A 22,676-nucleotide genomic window follows, 5' to 3' on the forward strand; every position below is an offset into this window, starting at 1 on the left:
CATGCTCTCACGCCTCCAAACTCTCGCCCCAGTGTGAGTTATAAGTGAGCTTGCTCTCACGCCCAACGACCTCTCGATCGGGTCTTAGACTCTGTCCCAATGCGAGTTATAAGTAAGCATGCTCTCACGCCTCTAGACTCTCGCCCCCCGGGCGAGTTATAAGTGAACTTGCTCTCATGCCCAATGACCTCTCGGTCGAGTCCCAGACTCTCGCCCCAGTGCGAGTTATAAGTGAGCATGCTCTCACGCCTCCAGACTCTCGCCCCCGGGCGAGTTATAAGTGAGCATGCTCTCACGTCCCTAGACTCTCGCCCCAGTGCGAGTTATAAGTGAACATGCTCTCACGCCTCCGAACTCTCGCCCCGGGGTGAGTTATAAGTGAGTATGCTCTCACGCTTTCAGACTCTCGTCCCATTGCGAGTTATAAGTGAGCTTGCTCTCACAACCAACGATCTCTCGGTCGGGATTCCAAACTCTCGCCCCAGTGCAAGTTATAAGTTAGCTTGTTCTCATGACCAACGACCTCTCGGCCGGGATGCCAGACTCTCGTCCCAGTGTGAGTTATAAGTAAGCTTGCTCTCACGACCAACGACCTCTCAATCGGGATTCCAGACTCTCGCCCCAGTGCAAGTTATAAGTGAGCTTGCTCTCACGACCAACGACCTCTCGGTCTAGATTCCAAACTCTCACCCTATTGCGAGTTATAAGTGAGCTTGCTCTCACGATCAACAACCTCTCGGTCGGGATTTTAAACTCTCGCCCCAGAGCGAGTTATAAGTGAGCATACTCTCACTGACTTCTCGGTCTGGATTCTAGACCCTCACCTCGGAACAAGTTTTAACAATTCGAAATGTCACACCAAAGAAGAAGTACCAGAGAAGGAGGGAAAACACAAGAAAAAAAGCATGAACATAGGCCCACAACATAGCCTGACTTGCATTTATTTGATAAAGCTTAGAAGATATTGTTCGAAATACATACTATCATACTAGTAGTTCAAGTCATGCCAAATTCCCTTTCAATTGGTCGGGTCAAGTGGGCACTGATAGTTGGAGTGATTTGCCCGATCTACTTGCTCCAGCTGAGCTCGTACTTGCCTCAGTTCCGTCTGGATATGCTGAATGGAGCGATGTTGTTGGGCGATAGTTTCATCTTTTAGCCGATTTTCTTTTTGAAGAAAGGTTAGAGAATCTTCGTGTTTTATCTTCATATATGTGATAAAGTGAGTCTGGCTCTCCAGATCCGCATGAGCTTTACGCTTCAAGGCCGCCTCAGCCCGGGTTCGAGACTTAACGGCCAACCAGAGTTCTTCCATCTTCCGACGAAGGGAAGACTGTAGGTCTCTACTCTGAGTCATCTCCAATAAGGCCTTATCCTTCTGAGCGAGTAACTGAGTCAGATGAGTGAGCTATTGGCGTAAAGATGATATTTCATCAGACCTCGCTATAGGTTTCATGCGCGTAAAAGAGCCTAAGGAAAGCATAAGGGTAGGAGAGGGGTTGACTCTTCTTAAAGAAATAGTAAGTAAAGAGTTCTCCTTGGGGCGTGCAACGACATATGGGAAATGATGTCGCATTCAAGGGTACGATACGTATTCCTAAATCTAGGGATTGATGCAGCAACCCAAACATATGAGAAATGGGGTAGGATCTGATAGCATGATAAATTCCCAAAGAAAAGGGAGAAGTAGTTAATGTTTCGGTAATAAGGTTTAGTGAAGCCGGATTCCGGTCTAGGCAGTCGGTCCTGGGCCTCCTTCGACTAGACTTGAGGGGAAGGCTTGTGATACGATGCATAATGGTAGGGTTTGGTCAAGGGGACGTGACAGTCAGAAGTCAAGGGGACGTGACAATCAGAAGTCAAGGGAGCGTGACAGTCAGAAGTCAAGAAGACGTGGCAGTCAGAAATCAAGGGGATATGACAGTCAGAAGTCAAGGGGGCGTGGCAGTTAGAAGTCAAGAGGGCGTGGAAGTCAAAAGTCAAGGGGACGTGACAGACAAAATTCAAGAGGACGTGGCAGTCATAAATCCAGGGGGCGTGGCAGTTAGAGGTCGAGGGGTGTATCACTTCACAGAAGTGCTATAACTGTTAAAAGTCGCTAACCAGCTAATACTCTGTCGGGATGCCCAAATAGGGAATTCAGACTGGTTGCTCGGTCGGGATGTCTAGATCAGGAATTCAGATTGGTTGCTCGGTCAGGATGTCTAGATCAAGAATTCAGACTGGTTGCTCGGTTGAGATGTCCGAATCGGGAAGTCAGACTGGTAACATAAGGAACAGTGAAGGAAGGGCGAGAACTATCTCTACCGGTCAGGTTTTCTCACAGCAGACTTATATATAAGAACTTGATACGCCCGGTCAAGATATGGCGGACTACTCAGATATATCTAGGTCAGGCTCATCGACTATTGGTTGTTAGGAGTTCTCTTGTCCATGCCCGATCAACAAAAATGACAACAGAGTCAGAGAATCGTAATCACGTGTCAGAGAATAACTGCTGTGTGTCAGGGTATATTCTAAAGGTCTGTGACTCGCTGCTAACAGAACCTTCCTCCAACCTATAAGAGGATGCCACATGTCACTCACCACTAGACAAGGTCTGACACCTAACATTCCCTGACACTTGTCAGAGGCCAGAAGTACGCACTGTCATATAAAAAGGGGGGGTCCTCTCCCTTATGCAGGTACGCTCACTAACTTTTTTGCCTATGTCTTCTACTTTCTGCATTTTTACTGTGTTTCTAAGGAAAAAGTACCTAACTTGAACGTTAGAGGGCCTGCTCCGAGGACTTTTTCTCTGATTCTTTTTTTTTGTTCGTCTCTAGAAGAGAGACAACAACGATGATTGCACGACGCTTTCTTCTTCACAGAACGACAAACTGACCAACAGTACTTACACTAGACTTTTTCACCGAATAAGAAAGCTAAGGACCTGAGGTAATTTTCTTCTCCAAATTAAACTTCTTCTCCGGTCTTGTGTGAGCGGGTCGTTTAGCGGGATTTATCTAGATTTGTCGCACTTGCATTCTACTTGTTTTTTCCGCAAATATGAAATAGAGAAAGGAAAATTGTGCTTTTCATTTTTCTCTCCGGGATGCACCAGTCTCCATGCACTTTTCTTTAGGGTGCATATCAAGTTGTGAGGAAGTCTTAAATACCATCTAAACTCACTTGAATCATTCACTCATTCATAAAAAAAACCTTTTTTCAAGCTAATCCATCACCCAAACCTGTTGACCAAAAAACCACAGTTCTATAATTCCACTAGAACAATAACCTTTTTTAAAATCTTAGGTTAAGTGGCAAGCTCTACTCTGCTTTATCTAATTGTCTTCCTTCAAATGTATTTTAATTTCTTATAACTGTAGTTTTATCTCTTGATCATCAACCAATGTTTCCCTTTCTCTAATCTACACTATCATTTTTCACTATCATTTTTTCTATATATTTATGCCTTTTTTCTTTCCTCTTTTGGTGTATTTGTATTTATTCATTATACATACAACAGTTTTTGATCCACATAAGTTTATATGAATATGAAATAAATAAAAAATTCTCTAGGCATCCATTCTGAATTTTCTCTTTTATTGAGATATTTAACCCACCTAAATTTCACAAACAAGATTCACAAATTTTAATTTGACTAGTTTAGGTCAATATAACAAGTTTGGTCGTCCATGTAATAATTTTGACCAAAATTATCATATAGACATCGATTTTATTATTTTTTATATTAATATGAAGGATTTTTTTTTTCACCGGACTCCTCAAAATTTAAGGTTGGCCCTATCTAATCTCTCTACCCTTTGTCTTTTATTATTATCTTTTTATCTTTCATATTACTTACGATGATTTAGACATTTAAGATGTTTCGAATCATCAATTTAAAATGGATTCATCTGATTAATCCACTCCGTTAAATAAATTAAATAAATTAAGTTGAAAATTTTTTAACCGGATGAGTCTAAGCGGGCTCATCCATATGGGCCCACGACGAACTTGGATTAACTCGTCCTGCTAAATAACCGACTCATCACACTATATCACGGATTGATTCGTTTGACAATTTTATTGATGACAACTTGACATATGTTAATTTATACAAATAAGACCAATCGCATGAGAAAAATTCCTCATCTAATGAGATAGTAAACTTCCAATAAATCTTGGGATTAAGTGCAAAATATCTTGATATCTGATCTCCTACCTACAAAGACCATTGTGGTAGGGTAAACTCCTTATGATTTATTCCCTTTCGGACAATATAGAGCGACCGTTAAATAAGGTGATAATCTTGCTCTAATGAGATAGTAATTTCCACGTAATACTTTAAATATTAATTTTGTAAATACTAAACAAATTATAATATAAATATTATTAAAATACAGAGCCGACGTTTATGACTAAGATTTAATGTGTCACATCGTTTGCCTACCAGCGTACACGGAGGCTACTTCTTTGACGAGATAATCCATGCCCCCTGTTCAACGCCGACGCTCGTGGTTAGATAAAATCTGACAAAAATAAATCCATTATCATTGTACTAACTTTAGATTTAGTAAAAAATAAATATATAAATTCCAATTCCACTGGAACGACTATTCCACTAGCAAATTAAATGTCTCGAAAAGTTGCGTCCGATAAGATTTGAATTATCGTTATTTAGTAAATAATCCCCGTCTCTAACTAATCATCGTACCTTAATTTATAGATATATATCTTTGAAAAAAAAAAATCTCTTTCACCCTTAGTTAATTTGATCGAATAATCGTACCTTAATTTATAGACATAGTGCATATATTTGGGAAAAAAAAAATCACTTTCCCCTTTAGTTAATTTGACATTGATTATAAATTAACTCCATCATTTATTTCCTTTCATAACACGGATAAGAAACACCTAAAACGAGCAAAATTTTCTTTTTATGCACGCCACGATTCCTATAAGTAGGGACTCGATTCCTTCCACCTTGCAACCCATTGGCTCAGAGAAGCAATAATGGCTCCTTGTGGGAGATCGACAATGGCGGCGTTAGCGTCCGTAGCTGTTTATTCCTGCCTGGCGCTCTGCCTGATGAGCGCTTCGGTAGCAGCTAAGCTCCGAGTTGGTTTCTACTCGAAAACTTGTCCTACCGCCGAAACCCTCGTCAGACAAACCTTCAATAACGCTGTCCAGCAGACCGACGACATCGGCGCTGACCTTCTCCGGATGCATTTCCACGACTGCTTTGTCAGAGTCAGTATATATATCGATCGAAGCCTCGTTGCCGCGTCTTAATTAATGTTATACCTAAGTTTCTGATGGATCGTATTAAATTGACGGAGCAGGGGTGCGATGGATCGGTTCTCATCGATTCGGCGAACGGGAACACGGCGGAGAAGGACGCGGAGATCAACCAAACCATCGAGGAAGAAGCGTTCCAAGTCGTCTATGATGCAAAGGCCAGTGTGGAAGCCGCCTGCCCCGGCGTCGTCTCTTGCGCGGACATTCTCGCTTTCATTGCCCGAGACAGCATTGCACACGTAAGTATAAGTATAACTAATTAAAGCATTTGCTGGCTCGAATTAAACGGAAATACTTTGGAGAATAAAGAATTAATGTAATTAATGTGCGATTGCAGTATGGAGGAGATTTCTACGATGTTCCTGCTGGAAGAAGAGACGGGAGGATTTCGAGGGCAAGCGAGAGCACGTCGGAGCTCCCTACTTCCGATCTCCGACTCGGTCAACTGACTAAAGTCTTCGCCGGGAAAGGGTTGACTCAAGCCGAGATGATCACCCTCTCAGGTATTGATTGGTCGCTAAATAATTAATTGAACATATAATTTGAAGAATTAATAAATATTATATATATTATTTGAGTAATTTTGTATATGTTTAATTGATCAGGAGCGCACACTATTGGCGTCGCTCACTGCCCTGCCTTCGCCAACAGGCTGTATAACTTCAGCAGCAGTTCCGGAGTCGACCCGACGCTGGACGCGGCGTACGCGGCTCAGCTGAAACAGCAATGCCCGACGGTGGGGACCGACGCCGAGGTGCCGATGGACCCGCCGAGCGAGCTCGGGTTCGACAACAGCTACTACCAGGGCATCTTGAGGCACAGGGGGCTGTTCACGTCGGACCAGACGCTGGTGTCGACGCCCGCGGCGGCGGCGCAGGTGATCCTGTACGCGCTCGACTCGGACGTCTTCAAGAGTAGATTTGCGGCGGCGATGGTGAGGATGGGCAGCATCGGCGTCCTGACCGGGAGCGACGGAGAGATACGCACCAACTGCAGAGTGCCCAACTCAATCCAGTTGAGGTATCTTTCTCAGTAGGATCCCCCTCCCTGTGCGTGGGGTGTGGGGCGTGTGGTACGGTAATAAAAATATTTATAAGAATAAATAAAAGGATTAAGTTGTTCTTATCCACGTTGTACACATGGAAAGGGATTGCTAGCCGATCTTAATTATGCTCGAGGCAAACACCAACAGGATTTGACGTCTTAGGAATGAATAATATTTTTCAAAAAAAAAAAAAAAATAATAAAATATTAACTAATTTAATCAGAATTTATTTAATCAAACTAATTAAAAATTTTAAATTAAGTCTAAAAATTTAATTCGATTTAGCAAATATTCTTAATTTTTTAATCTCAAAATTGAATTTGATCAAATAAAAAATGGAGACAAAGATAAGGATCGGGATGAAGGTTAGTGCATGACGTGTACTGTTACCACATAATTACGAGGACTATCGACTCTATCCTTTTTTTAGCAACAATATTCGAAACTATTGGTTCATACGAATATCGACCCTACATTTTATTTTTTGCAAATGCGGTTTTGGTTGACAATTCAAAATTATTATTATTATTTTATTTTAAAAAAATATTTAAAATTTATAATAATGCAAAATAAAAATTTTAAAAATTCGTGAATTTATTTAATTTATTAGTTCCTTCAACAGTAAAATCTTCTAGCTATCTGAAAATTATATATTTTTATTACTTTTGTAACTTTTGCTCAATTATTGAATACTATTTGAGCTATAAAAAAAAGTCAGGAGTCAATAAATCCAGAATAATATTATACTAAACATCGAATCATTTTTTTTATATATCAATAATTTTTTTAGTTAATATTAATATTATTATACTTTAGCATGTTACATAATTTATATTTTTAAATTAATTTTATATATTCGATGATAAATTATATTTTGTATTTTTTTATTAAGAGAGAATAAATCAATAAATAACCTATTAATATAAAGTTAGATTAATAAATTTAATGAATTAAAAGTATAATAGTCTTAATCAAGGTTTAAGATAGAAAAATTAATTCAATAGAAATGTACAACAATCCCATATTAAAATTTATATGAAACTACACCATTAAGATCATTAAAATACTATTAAATAATTTTAAAATCTAAAACAAATTTTTTTTAAAAAAAATTAAATAGACAGTTATTTGGCGATTTAAACTGTCAATTTACTTATGTCAAAATCATTTATATGCATCGGGGCAAAAGGCATATGATCGACTAGTTCATCATGAACTATGAACTGCTGCGACCTTAAACACCAATCAATGGCTTAAAAATATTGTATGACTTGTCAATCTTCCCATTACAAAGCACTCGGTATTGAAAAACTGACGCACCAAAAAGAAAACCTAGAATTGAAGAAATAATACGCCTAAAATGATGCTTTTAATATGCGTCTAGTATTGAAAAACAAGTGAAGTGCATTAAAACACCCACATCAGGAGTGTTCACAGAATTAGATAACATCAAGTTACAGGGATAGTAAATGGCACCCTTCACCAAGAGTGTTGTAATAATTAGATGACATCAAGTTACAGAAGAAATTAACAACCATATTCGTCCACATTATACGTTTCCTAAGGCATTCGTAATTAAGTAAAGAGAGACTGACAAACAATGAAAATTTCCTGTGTTAGCATCTTCTCCACTCGTAACCAGATGGAATTGGCGATAGCTCACGCACGCCTAGAAACTCAAGTACAATATGACAATATGGAGAATAATTTACATTTTTGCATGAACTGAGCTTCTACTACTGAAGAGCATCTTTGGGTTACTATTCCTCCTCTGAAGAACTATCAGATAAAACTTTCTCCGCACCAATCTCTGCTGAAGGCTCCTGTGTGCAGAAGAGGAAGATATCAATAAGCAATCTGCGAGATGCTGATGCAAAACTTTTTGACAGCCCATAGAAAAAATAAATGAAAAATGGCGTAGGGGAATTATTCATTCTTTTTCCACTTACTGCCATTTTATCCCAGTCCTTCAACTTTGTATTAGTAAGCATGTAACTTTCACGTAAGGGAGCCCATCCAGGTTCATTGCTGTTTCTCTTGCTAGAATCAGAGATCTGCACAAAGCATGAGGAAAAATACATATATGACAGATGACCTAGACAAGACAGTATTAATGAAAATACCATTTCAATAATAGAGAATGCTGATGTTAATTTAGAGCCATTGTAGAGCTTTGCAAGAGAAGGCGAGAGAGAGCTTCGGAAAGAATAGATGTGCATTTATCGTTGAAGCTCTTATGAGGTGAGAATGATGTCCAAGCAAATAAAACGAACCAAAATAGATGACTAAGCAAAAAATACTAAACTAATGTACCCTTTGCTGTTCAGGAAAATAAAGACCTTATTTTTATTTTTAATGTTGGCAATGTGATGTAGAAACCAGATCTCAAACACTCAAAACTTTTGAAGGGAGAAAAATATAAAAAATTGAAAGATGCTCATTACATGGAGATCCAAACCCCAACTATGATAAAGACCAAGTGACAAGATCCAATAAATTGTGATGGGAAGGAATAGTATACCTGTGTTGTTGGCTTCTGTAGCTCTGAAAAAAATGCTTGCTTTCTTCTTTTTGCCAATGCTGTTCATATCACAAGACACAAGTCACTATAGAATGCTTTCAAAAGTAATGTATATGGCCTTAATATGTAATTAATCATTAATTGAAGGCAGAAATACAAAAGATGCTTAATATACCTAGTGCTGTGTTAAGTTTAATGAGTGAAACCATTTTTAAGCTATGTTTAGCATAGAGAGCAAGCGACTGTATAAGAAATATCATACCAGAAGTAATGTTTTGTAAATGCAGGCAACATGATTAAAACAAACCTTAGTACTTATTTTAAACTAAGTCAAATATTAAACACAAAGAAACACTCAGTATGCACTTGATTAAATGATCATTAAGTTCTTGAAATTGCCTGTGCAGAACATCAAATAATCTCGCATGGTAGCGAACTAAATTAAAAGGTCATCAAGTGACAAGTCATCACAGTTGTCACTCTTTACGTACAAATATTTCATCTAAGCTTATAAACCTGTATTATCCATCAACACTTCATGTGAGATAAACTAGGATGCCAGTCTCCACATTCTAGTAGTACCAGAAAAAGGATCTAGTTGTAGACATGACACCAGCCTTGTTATTTCAACCTCTAATTCAACATATATAAAATCAGAGAAAATGGTTGTATCAAGAATAATTTCCATGCATAATTCAAATTTTTAATTGGATCATATTGGCACTAGGACACTAATGTTCTTTCATAATAGGAAGATGATTTTCATAATTCAATACAGCATCAAGCATGACAAAATGCAAATTCACCATTCATTACCTTTTGCATCTTTGGAACTTGAGCTATTCAAGGAATTCTGTGCCTTACTGACCTGGATACGAAAGTTATATGTTAGCATCGAAAATAGTAATTCCGCCATACAAGTGCTAATTACAACTCAGTAAAATAGCATGCTTACTGCATTGAATAGCTTCACCACTGAGAATCCAAAACACCCACACATGCAAGATGAAGGCTGTCTAGTTAGAGGTAAAAGAAACTAAAGCAGTGTATAACTATCATTTAGAAATTAGAATAACACAAGTTGCAAAGGTTTTAAGTACCACCCTTTAGTAGAAACATTAAACTTACCTCCTTTAGTTGCAATGCTGATAAGAAGCTTCTCCTTTGCATCTAAGAATGTATCAGGCTTCACATGTCCCTTCTCGGAAGACTAAATTATACATTAGAAATCAAAATGAAAATGAACACACACATTATTTTCATTCAGCCCTTAGTTAAGGCAAACAGAGAATATAATAATAATAATTATTATTATACTAACAGACTGTTTTAGTTTTTTCGTCTCCCCTTTCATCTTCTGTTCAGAATCCTCATCCGCGAGCTTCTCCGCAACAAGCTTTTTGTGCGCGGACAAAACTGGGCCCTAAGAGGACCAAAGCCAAAAGATTTAGAATTTTTTTATTAATTGAATCCAAATAAAACATCTTTAACTATAACACTTACAAGTGGATCATCTTGGAGGTGCTTCTTCATAATCTTTGCAAAAGCGACCTTAAACGCCCTGCAACCCTCGAGGAACCTGGTGATTCCATGCTGCCCTCCTTCCTCATGCTCCTCCTCATCTCCTTCGGAATCGCCACCCCCGTAATCTCCCACATACAAATCCTTCTCGCCATTTTCCTCCTCGTCGCTAGAAGGATCCGCAGGGAGTTCTTCGTCAACTCCTTCCTCTTCGTCCGAATGATACTCCCTGGCTCTCTTCCGGAACAGCTTCTTCATCTTGTTGCTAGGTTGCCGATGCTTGTCAGCTACCATGTGCGTCCGCTTGAACTTCTTGCTTGGCTTCTTTGCCTTACTGTGATTCGACTTCCTCTTTCTACCGGCCGTCGGAGCGGCGGCAGCTGCCTCGAAGGTCTGGAGCACCGCCGCCATGGCCGACGAGGACGTGAAAGTTCGGCGGAAATCGATTGGCGTGGGGAGGATTGAACTTAAACCCCCGTCAAACGCAAAAAGTAGATATAGACGTGTCGGCGGACCGGCCCTAAACTATCGGCCATAAACGGGCCTTTCAGAAATTATAATTGGTCAAGTTCAGGCCCGCAGGCCCAATCCCATTTTTGTAAAAATTAAATGATAATATTAACACTATATGAGCATTTTAGAAAAAGGTATAAAGTAGGGAGTAAAACGAAATTTTCTATAAGTTAACCCTAACCCGGGACGAGTCGTTTCCCAGGCCTTTCGTCGCCACTGCTGAGTCGAATTCTTGCTCCTTTCGCAACGCCGGCGATCTTCTCCTTGCGGAAACCGAACTCGTCGAGCCGCATCCAGGTCCTTTCTCCCTCTCCCTCTCTTTCTCTTTCTCTTTCTCTCTATCTAGCATTTTCCTTGGATGATGTCTTCTTCACTGTCGCTCACGGCTCAAGTTCTCGTCAGCGATCGGGGATGGTTGTGTGGGTGTGCTGAGAAGCCGCTGGATATATGAACTTAGAATCCGCTTGAGGGTTTCCTCTTAGAAACCTCTGATCGCTGCCAACCAGCTCATTCTATGATCGTTTCTGAGTGAATTTGATTTATCACTGCATTTCTACGTAGAATTTTCGATCTTTCATGTATTATGATATATTTCATATGAAAAAGATTTTTTTTAATTGTAATTTCGACCGTGATCCATACTTGATTTATTGGCCATCAATTTGTGATTCATCATGAATTTTATGAAGCAATATGAATGGAGGAAGGTGGTCCACTGGTGGAGGTTTTTTATTTGGTATCTTGTTTTTAAGACCTTGATTGCATGCCTCAGTTGCTTAGGTTGTTTCGTGTAACCATTATTGATTGGGAACATAATTTGGTTTATCTTGGGTATTGACAATCTTGACATATGATGTCTTTGTTTTTTAAATGATGTATGGTGCAAGCTTATTGTTTATCCATAAAACCAAGTTCTCGATGGCCAATATTTGCTTTGCTCGCAATTCTGATTTTGTGAACGAATATTTCTGATGAATTGCTTACTTTGATTGTGATATGATTCACCAATGAAGATTTTTTATTACAAACTTTATGTCGTATTTTATTTTAAGCATTTTCCTACGTTGCTTAACCATAGTGAAACAGAATATTGACTCTCATGTCAATGCATATTGTTATACATTATCAATAGTATCATGCTTCAAGAGGCTGTGGAACTGGTGATGCTTAAACATAACCAAAGACTTCCTGAGATGTATTGCTGTTCTGTTGACTGACCTTGATAAAACAGCACAACCTACCTGAAGCATACCTCAATAAAGCTTATAAAACAACATAAGTTTTATCATTCTGTGTGTTGTATTATTTAAATGGAATCAGTTCTTGATCGCGTGATTTTTAATGTTGAGATTTTTGAAACCCAGTGCTCTGATTTTTACATATGTGTTTTGCCTGAAATCTAATCAAGTTTTGTGGTTTAATTAATCCTGACAATTCTGATGAGTGACTCACATAACCTGCAACCTCACCGAAGATTTTCTTGTTTGAAATTGTTTAATTTCATCTGTTCAAAATATCTGTAGCATCTTGTTCATTGGTAGATCAGGTTAGTTCTGATGTTCTATAGTGTGTTTCTGTTTTGTACTAATTATTTTGGTATTGTTTCTAAATTTATGTAATTTTTCTTATCTTCATATTACTCATGCTGGTAACTCTTATGTGATATGTGACAAATAACATTTTTATAAAGTTGAAGCATGTGTCTGGAGCAAAATATCTAATATATATACCACATCAAATTTTAGCCAGATAGTACATTGACAGAATTACACTTACAGTTGAGCTAAAAATTCTTTATGTTGGAGCTAATATTTTTTGTGTGTTTTTTTTTCTTTATCAGAGACATGAAGGTTAGAGCTTCAGTGAAGAAACTTTGTGAGTTTTGTAGGGTAGTTAAACGTCGTGGGAGAATTTATGTGTTATGTACAAGCAACCCCAAACATAAACAAAGACAAGGCATGTCTACATTTGCATACGAGGGCCTGTTGCCTCCTGAGTAAGTGCTCTTATTTGTATGTTTTTGCCATAGCATATTTCTATTTGCATCCCATTTGTAGTGGCTTATTCTATTTCTTGCTATATGTTGTTTATAGCTTTGTTTGTCCTGGTCATACCAATCTCTATGATATTGTCAGACGTTAGAATCAGTTGCAAGGCTTGAAAAATATTCCATGCTGATCAGCACAGTTGAGGCTTATCATTCCCCCAGTTGACCAACATGTGAAAGCTACTCAACATGGTGACAAAGTGAGGGCTTCTGCCTATCAGTTAGCATCGATGGCTTCTGAGAGCTATAAGGACTTGCTTAACAATGACTTCCACAAGCAAGCGCAAGCACAAGGTCTAGGGTTTCCACTGCGAGTTCAGCCAATTCCTTTCTCTTCTACCCCTTCCTCAGAGCTTCTTCCTCTCCCTCCTCAATTCCTTTTGCCTCCTTTGGTTCCTCCAGTACTATATGTTTGCACAGCCGACACAGCACAGAATACTATATTGTTTTGACTGAGGATTAAAACTACAATGCGAAACAAATATTTCAAACCCTGATTAGTTGCCTAGTTATTGTCTCAATTTTGTGGTGGTGTCCTGAAGTTTTTAACATTTGAACATTATGAAAAAGTTATATTTAGGGTGTCACAATTCCTTATGTGAGTTAAATGATGCAAATGCTCCTTTTTTTGAAAGACAATGATGGTTTCCAGATCAGGTATTCCATGATATTAAAACTTCAGTGTACTTTCATTGCTTAGATTAAAGGGTGTACTAACATGAATATTCAAGGGCAATCAGAATTTTTTTTCCTGAAATTTGAACTTTACTGATCATCACAACTTTATAATTGCAGTTATCTTACATTTCAGAAGTGATAAAATGGTCAAACTCTTGCTAGGAACTTTATTTAACCTATCTTAAGAGAAAAGCATTTGTATGACAAAGCTTTTATATATTTGATCATTGAAATATAACCTCACGTTTCACGTTTTCTTAAAAAAATAAATACTCCTGTAGCAGTTGGTACAAATTGTTAGGACCAAAAGTAGCTAGAGGGGGGGGGTGAATAGCTCGTCGCGTGCTTGTCGCTTGTTGTTGCTTGTTTCTTCAAGGATATGCAGCGGAAAATAACAGAAACAATCACACAACGCTAACAAGGTTGGTTTACTTGGTATCCACCTCACAAGAGGTGACTAATCCAAGGATCCACACCACGCACGCACCCTCCACTATGAAAACACTCCTTTTCGGTAACTACCGAGGGCGGAGAAGCCCTACAAGACTCTCAGTACAAGAAGAAAGGAAAGGGAAACGAAATACAAGCGCAAAGCTTACAATGAGTACAGAAAACCCTAACCCTAGCTTCTCTTCTTGCCTTTGATCCGCCTCTTGACTTGGAAAGCTTCCAAGATCCTTCAAGAACTGGCGATCTGATCTTTGAGTGGAGGAGTTGGCGAGAGATCTGGAGTGAATCGGAGAAGAGATACCGAAGGAATCGTGCGCCTGCGGCTTTTATCGACGCCAACGGTCGGATCCCGATCGATTCGAATGTTCTCAATCGATCGGGGAGACTTTGGATCGATCCACGGATCGATCCAGAGCGTCTCTGTGCTCTGGGAAAAACGCCTGGATCGATCCACGGATCGATCTAGCGCTTATCGCGCGAAGCAGCAGCGTCCCAATCGATCGGCTGATCGATTGGGACCTCTGGATCGATCCACCGATCGATCCAGAGGCTCTCTGTTCGCTGGGAAAGATCTGGATCGATCCACTGATCGATCCAGCACTTGGTTTTTGCCCAAAACCAAGTCCCGAACCTCCCAAACCAACATCCGGTCAACCTTGACTTGTTGGTACATCATGCCTAGCATTTGGTCACTCCCTTGACCTGCCAGGACTCCCCAACAAGTGTCCGGTCAATCCCTTTGACCCACTTGTACTTTTCTTTCATGCCAAGTATCCGGTCACTCTCTTGACCTACTTGGACTTTTCTTTCATGCCAAGTATCCGGTCACTCTCTTGACCTACTTGGACTTCCCAACACCAGATGTCCGATCATCCTTGATCCATCTGGATTTCCCTTGCCTGGCTTCACTCACCAGGACTTTCACCTAGCTTCACTCACTAGGATTTTCATCTGCCTAACATCCCAGTCAGGACTTTCACCTGGCTTCACTCACCAGGATTTCCTTCTGCCTAACATCCCAGTCAGGACTTCCCAGTCAAGTATCTGGTCAACTTTGACCTACTTGACTCTCCTTCAATCAGTATCTTATTGTCAAACATCTAAACCCAAACCAAGACTCAGCTTGGTTAACCAGGTCAACCTTGACCTGAGGGATATTGCACCAACAATCTCCCCCTTTTTGATGTTTGACAATACCACAATAACACTTACAATCCCACATGTAAGTTAGGCTAATCCTATAGCCTCCTTCTTCATGCCACTAGGTAATGAACACATAAGTTAAGCTTTTCATTCTCCCCCTAAGAGGGCAAATTCCCTCTAGGTAATGAAAACTTAACTTACTTCCTTTCATTCTCCCCCTATTGGCACACATCAACCCCCTACTAATAAAACACATCAACCCGTCTTTGGACACACATCAACCTATGCTCCAATTTTGGGCGCACTTCAACAACTCCATCTGTTGAAGACTCTCCCCCTGAAGAGTTGCTCATCGTGATCACAACTTCACTCATTGTGATCAACACAATAATGAAGGTCCCATACCCTTCATTTATCCTTAACTTCTCCCTCAATGTAGACAAATACCCAACCTTGAGCATTTTCTAACCACTTGAGTTCCCCCTTGAGTTCCCACTTGAAATAATGAGGATATCCACTCCCCATTTCAAGTTCAAATGCTCATCCATGAGCATTCTCTTAACAGAAGGTTAACCACCTTCCAAGGTTTATGAAAAATAATTTTCATGTCTTTAAAGAGTCCCTCCCCCTAAAGACATGGTGGTAACTTCTGTCATTGCACCAACAATGACTTGGAATCCCTAAACTTTTAGGAAACCCAAACTTAGAAGTTTTGAGGTTCAAATATTCAAAATTTGAAACAAACCTCAACCTAAACTTCAATGAAGTCTTCCTTAACCATTCCATCCTTGTTTTCAACACTAAAACACCCTTTTTAGGTATACAAATGTATTTTTAAGGGTTTGGAATGGTCACATAGACTAAACATGGTTCAAAGATACTGAAATCAGGCCTTCCCAGCCAAAATCAGCAACTTGGATCGATTGGAGTTGGGTTCCAATCGATTGAACCTGTCTGAATCGATCCACTGATCGATTCAGGCCTTGTGGATCGATCGGCTGATCGATCCAGCGAGCTACTGCTCGCGAGAGTTGCCTTCTGAATCGATCCACGGATCGATTCAGGCACTCCAATCGATCCATGGATCGATCGGAGTTCTGATAGTTGCTGAAATTCCATTTCAGTCAACTTCAGAAACCCCTATAAAATTCTACAAAAATCCAAAAATCATGAAATTTCGTGTAGACATTATTTAGGGCATACTTAATCATGGAAAAATAGTTTTCTATGAAAATACTTCATATTTTCAAAGATTGACACAAACTTGAAAACTTGCAAAAACTTAAGTTTTTTTTTTCAAGTTTGTGTCTAACTATTCAATGGTGATTACTATCAAAAGATAGCCTTCACCAAGGTTTTCCCAAAAACATTTTAAAACATTTTCAAAACCAATATCCCATCATGTTCCTTGGGCATAATGCACATGACTTGTACATTAGCTTTCCCAATGATGGGAAAACACATAACTATGTGTTTTGATGAATTTTAAGACTCAAAAGAATGCACTAAATCAACACCTTGAGTTTTGTTCATCATCCTAACATCTCACTTGTATCTAATGTGCACTAAAACACATACAAGTCATCCTATAGGTCCTTGTGAGATGTAGAGTTTGGTTTTGCCCTAATCTAGGGTTCATGCATATTTATCTAGGCATTTTGAGTGGTAAACATCCACCAAGGATGTCACTTGTTAATAAGTGTTGTTAAATGCCATTTGTCCTTAATTACAAGGAAATAAATATAATGCATGATAGTGTTATGGCATACATCAAAAAGAAATAATTTTCAAAAGAAAATATCCTATAACTACATGATGTATGAATGTCATGACATGATAATTTTTTTTTTTTTTTTTAATTTTTCATAATAAAACATGAATGCAAAAATAGACATGATGTCATGGCATATGATGGGCAAACAATCATGGCAAGATTTAGCATAAATAAAATATACCTAGATTAACTATCTAAGTATTCTTAAAACCTTAGCTAAACTTACAACTTAAACCTAAATTGCCCTAAAGTGCTTCAAGAAAATACCAAAGCCTAAATTGACATTTCTAATTCCCTTGATTAATTTATGCCCGTCGAAATTAAGCGCATCCTCAAATGTTGGCATATTTCATTTTTCACAAGAGAAGCACTTTTAAATTAAGGCCCGGATTGCCTTAAATTTCCTAAGAACATACCAAAATCCCAACTTGGTAGTTCTTATGAATTCCCAATATGTGCCATTTAAGATTAAAATCAATTTTTCCACCATTAGGCACATTTTACTCTTTCAAGGAGTAAATAATAATTTCATTTCATTTTCAAAGGTTCATAAACCTTGAAAATGCTCCTTGAGTGTCAATTTCCTCAAAGTTGGGTTGACTACCCTTCTAATCGGAGTTGACACTCTCTATCCCATCTATGGGGTAGAGAAGATGCTCCTAGGAACCCAACACCTATTGGTGCTCCTTGGATGCTCTAGGTACTCACTAGGGATAACTTCCCTAGATACCTTCCTAGTGACCTTGTTGAGCTTCTTAGAAGCTTTGGTCACATTTTCTAGGTCAACCCTAGGGATTTCTTCCCTTGTGACCTTCTTTGACTTCTTAGAAGTCTTAGTCACATTTGTTGCAAAAATACTCTTAGGGATGACTTCCCTAGTATTTTTGACTTGACCACTAGACCTAGGGTTTGTGCCATAACTATATGGAACCCTATGATAGCTAGGCACATCCTTCTTAGTTTTTGGTTTGTATCCCAAACCTTTATGGCCATCGGATGACTTTGATTTTCCTAACTCTAAGTTGTGCTCATTTTGCCCTAATAGGATATTTTCCATCCTTTTTAGGGTGTTTTCCATTTTATCAAGTCTTGACCTCAAGACTTGATTTTCTCTCACTAAGTCCTTAGTGTTTGATCCATGAGCATTTTTGTTTCTAGACTTGTATCTTAAATCCTTAGAGTTATCGCCTAGGTTTTTACCTACATTCCTAGCCTTAGGGATAGTAGTTTTGGCATGTAGGGCCACATGCTTTTCCTTAAAGCCCTCATGCTTTCTATTCTTATGGTAAATTGCATTAAAATGATAAAAATTTGACCTAGCATGCTTTTTACCATTTTGCAAGGGAATAGGCTCAATGAAAGTTACCTTCCTTTTTACCTTGGAGGCTCCCCCTTGACTAGTGCCTCCTTGAGCCTTGACCACCTTCTTCCCCTTGGGGCATTGACTCCGGTAATGCCCCTTTTGATTGCAAGAGAAGCATATAATATGCTCCTTGCTCTTCTTTGTATTGGGGATGGTCTCCTTGGGCTTCACCTTGTCCTTTTGTGCCACTTGGCCCTTCTTCTTGGCCAATTTAGGGCACTTGCTCTTGTAGTGCCCATGTTCCCTACATTCAAAGCATATGATATGATTTTTATTATTAATTGAAATATTTATACCTTTGCTTGTAGGGGTGGCATCTTTTTCTTTGGATCCGGAGGTAGAAGCTTCCTCTTGATCAACCCTTGATCCTCCTCCATTCGATTTTTCTTGACTTGTGGAGGTAGAAGCTTCTTCCTCCTCTTCTTCTCTTGACCCGGATGTAGAAGCTTCTCCTTCTTCTTGATCCGGTGTCACCGAGGATTGCTCCCCCTCAATCCTAGAGGTGGAGGCTTCATCATCTTGAATATGAAACAAGGAGTATGCTCCCTCCTTGTTCCCTTCGTTGCATTCCTTTGAGGATGAAGCTTCTTGGTTTTCCTCTTCTTCGGAGGTTGAGCATCTCTCAACCTCGGAGTCCTCCTCTTGGTCTTGCTCCAAAGAGTCACCCTCTCTGGATTCTTCTTGATCTCGTACAGTGGAGGGGATCTCTTCATGAAGCTTGGCCAATTTGCTCCAAAGCTCCTTGGCATGGAATTCTCCAATTTGAGCCAAGATGTAGCTAGGCAATACATTGACCAAAAGCTTGGTCACTTTGTCATTTGCCTCGCCCCTTTGAATTTGCTCCGAGCTCCATCTGCTTTTCTTTAGAAGCTTGCCCTTGGAGTTCGTTGGAGCTTTGAAGCCTTCCATTAGAGCAAACCATTGCTCTATTTCCATCATAAGAAAGTTTTCGATTCTTGATTTCCAAGAATCGAAACTCGTGGAAGTGTATGGTGGAGCCACCCTTGTGTCAAATCCAAGCCCATCTTGGAATTGCATCTTGAAGTTGAGCTTGATAAAGTCTTGAACTTGAAGAATTTGCTCCAACTTCTTCACCCTCTAGCTTTTCTTGATATGCTTGACCCTTCCGGCGATGATTCCGGTGAAGAGCGGCCTTGCTCTGATACCACTTGTTAGGACCAAAAGTAGCTAGAGGGGGGGGGGTGGGGGGGGTGAATAGCTCGTCGCGTGCTTGTCGCTTGTTGTTGCTTGTTTCTTCAAGGATATGCAGCGGAAAATAACAGAAACAATCACACAACGCTAACAAGGTTGGTTTACTTGGTATCCACCTCACAAGAGGTGACTAATCCAAGGATCCACACCACGCACGCACCCTCCACTATGAAAACACTCCTTTTCGGTAACTACCGAGGGCGGAGAAGCCCTACAAGACTCTCAGTACAAGAAGAAAGGAAAGGGAAACGAAATACAAGCGCAAAGCTTACAATGAGTACAGAAAACCCTAACCCTAGCTTCTCTTCTTGCCTTTGATCCGCCTCTTGACTTGGAAAGCTTCCAAGATCCTTCAAGAACTGGCGATCTGATCTTTGAGAGCACTGTGGAGGAGTTGGCGAGAGATCTGGAGTGAATCGGAGAAGAGATACCGAAGGAATCGTGCGCCTGCGGCTTTTATCGACGCCAACGGTCGGATCCCGATCGATTCGAATGTTCTCAATCGATCGGGGAGACTTTGGATCGATCCACGGATCGATCCAGAGCGTCTCTGTGCTCTGGAAAAAACGCCTGGATCGATCCACGGATCGATCCAGCGCTTATCGCGCAAAGCAGCAGCGTCCCAATCGATCGGCTGTTCGATTGGGACCTCTGGATCGATCCACCGATCGATCCAGAGGCTCTCTGTTCGCTGGGAAAGATCTGGATCGATCCACTGATCGATCCAGCACTTGGTTTTTGCCCAAAACCAAGTCCCGAACCTCCCAAACCAACATCCGGTCAACCTTGACTTGTTGGTACATTATGCCTAGTATTTGGTCACTCCCTTGACCTGCCAGGACTCCCCAACAAGTGTCCGGTCAATCCCTTTGACCCACTTGTACTTTTCTTTCATGCCAAGTATCCGGTCACTCTCTTGACCTACTTGGACTTTTCTTTCATGCCAAGTATCCGGTCACTCTCTTGACCTACTTGGACTTCCCAACACCAGATGTCCGATCATCCTTGATCCATCTGGATTTCCCTTGCCTGGCTTCACTCACCAGGACTTTCACCTAGCTTCACTCACTAGGATTTTCATCTGCCTAACATCCCAGTCAGGACTTTCACCTGGCTTCACTCACCAGGATTTCCTTCTGCCTAACATCCCAGTCAGGACTTCCCAGTCAAGTATCTGGTCAACCTTGACCTACTTGACTCTCCTTCAATCAGTATCTTATTGTCAAACATCTAAACCCAAACCAAGACTCAGCTTGGTTAACCAGGTCAACCTTGACCTGAGGGATATTGCACCAACACAAATGTCATTAAGGATGCTTTGAAAACAATGAAGGACTGGGTTTATGTGTTGGACCTTGCTGATAATTAACAAAATGAGTATGAAATTAACTGTTTCATGTTTCTTTTGGGATTTTTTCAATGAGGAAGTTATGGAACAAATGGATTGGTTGCACTTATGCAGTCAAATGATTTGATGATATATTTTTTCTTTGCAGTCAACAGCTGACATTTAATATAGATAAACCTAGAAGAAATATAAGAATAACATTTACTTTTTTATCATAGCAATGCAGCTTGCCACATGTCACTTATGCCCAATCTCTTACTTGAGACATGTTTGCTTGAACAAGAAAAAATCTTAATTTTATGGTCCCTGTTCATTGCAGATCCTCATTCATTAGCAGTAAGCAAGAATCTTCAGCAACTAATCAATGGCCTATAGGGATTGCATCTCTTCTTCAGAAGCAAGATAAGTAAGTCTAAAACATTTGCCTTAAACCAAAAGAGCTGTACTTGTACCTATTAGCTTGATGCTCTTGATTTGGTAATTTTTGTTCTGTTGCTTTTAGTATATTAGGCATGTTATTCCGAATATATTTGCATAAAGTGATTAAAAGCAGACTTGACGTGTTTCTTTTTATCATTGAACTTCTTGTAACTTTTCAACTGATGCAAAATACTATGTTTTGGACAACGAAGATTCCTTCCAGTTTGAATATTTCATAATATGCAAATTTCAAAACACTTGCACTATTCTCCTTAAAGGGAGTACTATGGTTGATTATTCATATGGAAATCAGATCTTTTCCTGCGATTTGCACTTCACTGAACACCAACTAAATGTTTGAAGTACTCTTATTGGATGACGCATTATCTAGTGACATAATGGTTAAACTCTCATAGGGAACTTTGTTCATCTGAATAGAAAGCCATTTTTATGACAACAGTTGTCTGTAGTTGGTATAACACTATCATCAAGGGTACTTTGGAAACAATGAGGCTCGGGGTTTATGTTTTGGATATCACTTACAATTACTAAAATGTAGTAAATTGTCTCTTTCAGCTTTTTTTTAGAGAGCCTTTTCCCTTCAGAACACAATGAGTTAGTTGTGTGTGGAAATCAGATGACTTAACAAATGTATGTTTTGATGTGAGTGTTTTCATGCCACATAATTTAGATTGTATCAAAAAGAAGCATAAGAATGAGATTGGGTGTAGGTATATAGTGGACAATATTCTGAAACACATGTTTACTTGAACAAACAAGAACCTTATGCTATTCTCCATGTTCAATGCAGATCCTTAGATGTTGTGAGCAAGCAAGAACCTTCAGCAACTAATCAGTCGCCTGTAGGTCTTGCATCTCTTCTTCAGGAGCAGAAGGATAAGTAAGTTTGAAAGATATGCCTGAAACTAAGAGTTGCTATGATGTTGCAGCCTATTTACCTGATGTTCTCTGTTCCATGATCTCCATTCTGTTACTTTTTAGTCTCGAAGGATGATGCTATCAAACTACATCTTCAAAAAGTTTGCATAAGTTTTCCTTGAAACACAAACAATGGCCATTCAATGATATCTTAAATGCTAGTTTTGCTAGCCTTCAGTGCTTGGCACATATATAGTAAGCGCATAGTATTCTATCCGAATCGGATAGGGGCCGATCTCAGGGTTTCACCGCCTGCAGAGGCCCCACCATGTCATTGCCGCTTGCTCCTGTTGAATATCCCTCCATATGACATGGGGCTGTTGTAGGGGAGCCGTGAGCACGTCGATTCCACATTTTTTTAAATGTTAGTTTTGCCGCTTTACATATTTTTTGTTCAGCATTCACATTTTACCTTGGAA

The 22,676-nt window shown here is 39.6% G+C and overlaps 3 protein-coding genes across 3 annotated transcripts; 2 read left to right on the top strand and 1 right to left on the bottom strand.

The window, feature by feature from the left end:
• The first annotated feature begins 4,951 nt into the window (after positions 1–4,951).
• LOC121976494 (peroxidase 5-like) lies at positions 4,952–6,408 on the top strand. The gene is made up of 4 exons (XM_042528674.1): positions 4,952–5,235; positions 5,328–5,522; positions 5,621–5,786; positions 5,889–6,408. Exons 1-4 carry the CDS (start codon positions 4,999–5,001, stop codon positions 6,317–6,319), a joined length of 1,029 nt encoding a protein of 342 aa, XP_042384608.1. The 5' UTR covers positions 4,952–4,998; the 3' UTR covers positions 6,320–6,408.
• Positions 6,409–7,731: 1,323 nt separating this feature from the next.
• Positions 7,732–10,846, bottom strand: LOC121976500 (RRP15-like protein). The gene is made up of 8 exons (XM_042528680.1): positions 10,353–10,846; positions 10,171–10,272; positions 9,978–10,059; positions 9,805–9,824; positions 9,666–9,717; positions 8,850–8,908; positions 8,278–8,382; positions 7,732–8,151 (listed from the first exon to the last, which is right to left on the bottom strand). Exons 1-8 carry the CDS (start codon positions 10,779–10,781, stop codon positions 8,089–8,091), a joined length of 912 nt encoding a protein of 303 aa, XP_042384614.1. The 5' UTR covers positions 10,782–10,846; the 3' UTR covers positions 7,732–8,088.
• Positions 10,847–11,028: 182 nt separating this feature from the next.
• On the top strand, positions 11,029–22,434 carry LOC121976502. The gene is made up of 4 exons (XM_042528683.1): positions 11,029–11,180; positions 12,724–12,879; positions 21,218–21,304; positions 22,130–22,434. The coding sequence occupies exons 2-4, from the start codon at positions 12,728–12,730 to the stop codon at positions 22,221–22,223; spliced, it is 333 nt and encodes a 110-aa protein (XP_042384617.1). The 5' UTR covers positions 11,029–11,180; positions 12,724–12,727; the 3' UTR covers positions 22,224–22,434.
• The last annotated feature ends 242 nt before the right edge of the window (positions 22,435–22,676 follow it).

This window comes from Zingiber officinale, chromosome 4B (assembly GCF_018446385.1).
Source record: "Zingiber officinale cultivar Zhangliang chromosome 4B, Zo_v1.1, whole genome shotgun sequence".
NCBI classification, from domain to species: domain Eukaryota; kingdom Viridiplantae; phylum Streptophyta; class Magnoliopsida; order Zingiberales; family Zingiberaceae; genus Zingiber; species Zingiber officinale.

Coding starts and splice junctions, on each gene's coding strand:
- LOC121976502 (XM_042528683.1), top strand. CDS start 12,728: ATGAAGGTTAGAGCTTCAGTGAAGAAACTTTGTGAGTTTTGTAGGGTA. Junction 12,880..21,217: donor GAGGGCCTGTTGCCTCCTGA/GTAAGTGCTCTT, acceptor TGTTCATTGCAG/ATCCTCATTCATTAGCAGTA. Junction 21,305..22,129: donor CTTCTTCAGAAGCAAGATAA/GTAAGTCTAAAA, acceptor TGTTCAATGCAG/ATCCTTAGATGTTGTGAGCA.
- LOC121976500 (XM_042528680.1), bottom strand. CDS start 10,781: ATGGCGGCGGTGCTCCAGACCTTCGAGGCAGCTGCCGCCGCTCCGACG. Junction 10,060..10,170: donor CGAAAAAACTAAAACAGTCT/GTTAGTATAATA, acceptor TGTATAATTTAG/TCTTCCGAGAAGGGACATGT. Junction 9,825..9,977: donor CAGCATTGCAACTAAAGGAG/GTAAGTTTAATG, acceptor TTGGATTCTCAG/TGGTGAAGCTATTCAATGCA.
- LOC121976494 (XM_042528674.1), top strand. CDS start 4,999: ATGGCTCCTTGTGGGAGATCGACAATGGCGGCGTTAGCGTCCGTAGCT. Junction 5,236..5,327: donor TCCACGACTGCTTTGTCAGA/GTCAGTATATAT, acceptor TTGACGGAGCAG/GGGTGCGATGGATCGGTTCT. Junction 5,523..5,620: donor CCCGAGACAGCATTGCACAC/GTAAGTATAAGT, acceptor GTGCGATTGCAG/TATGGAGGAGATTTCTACGA.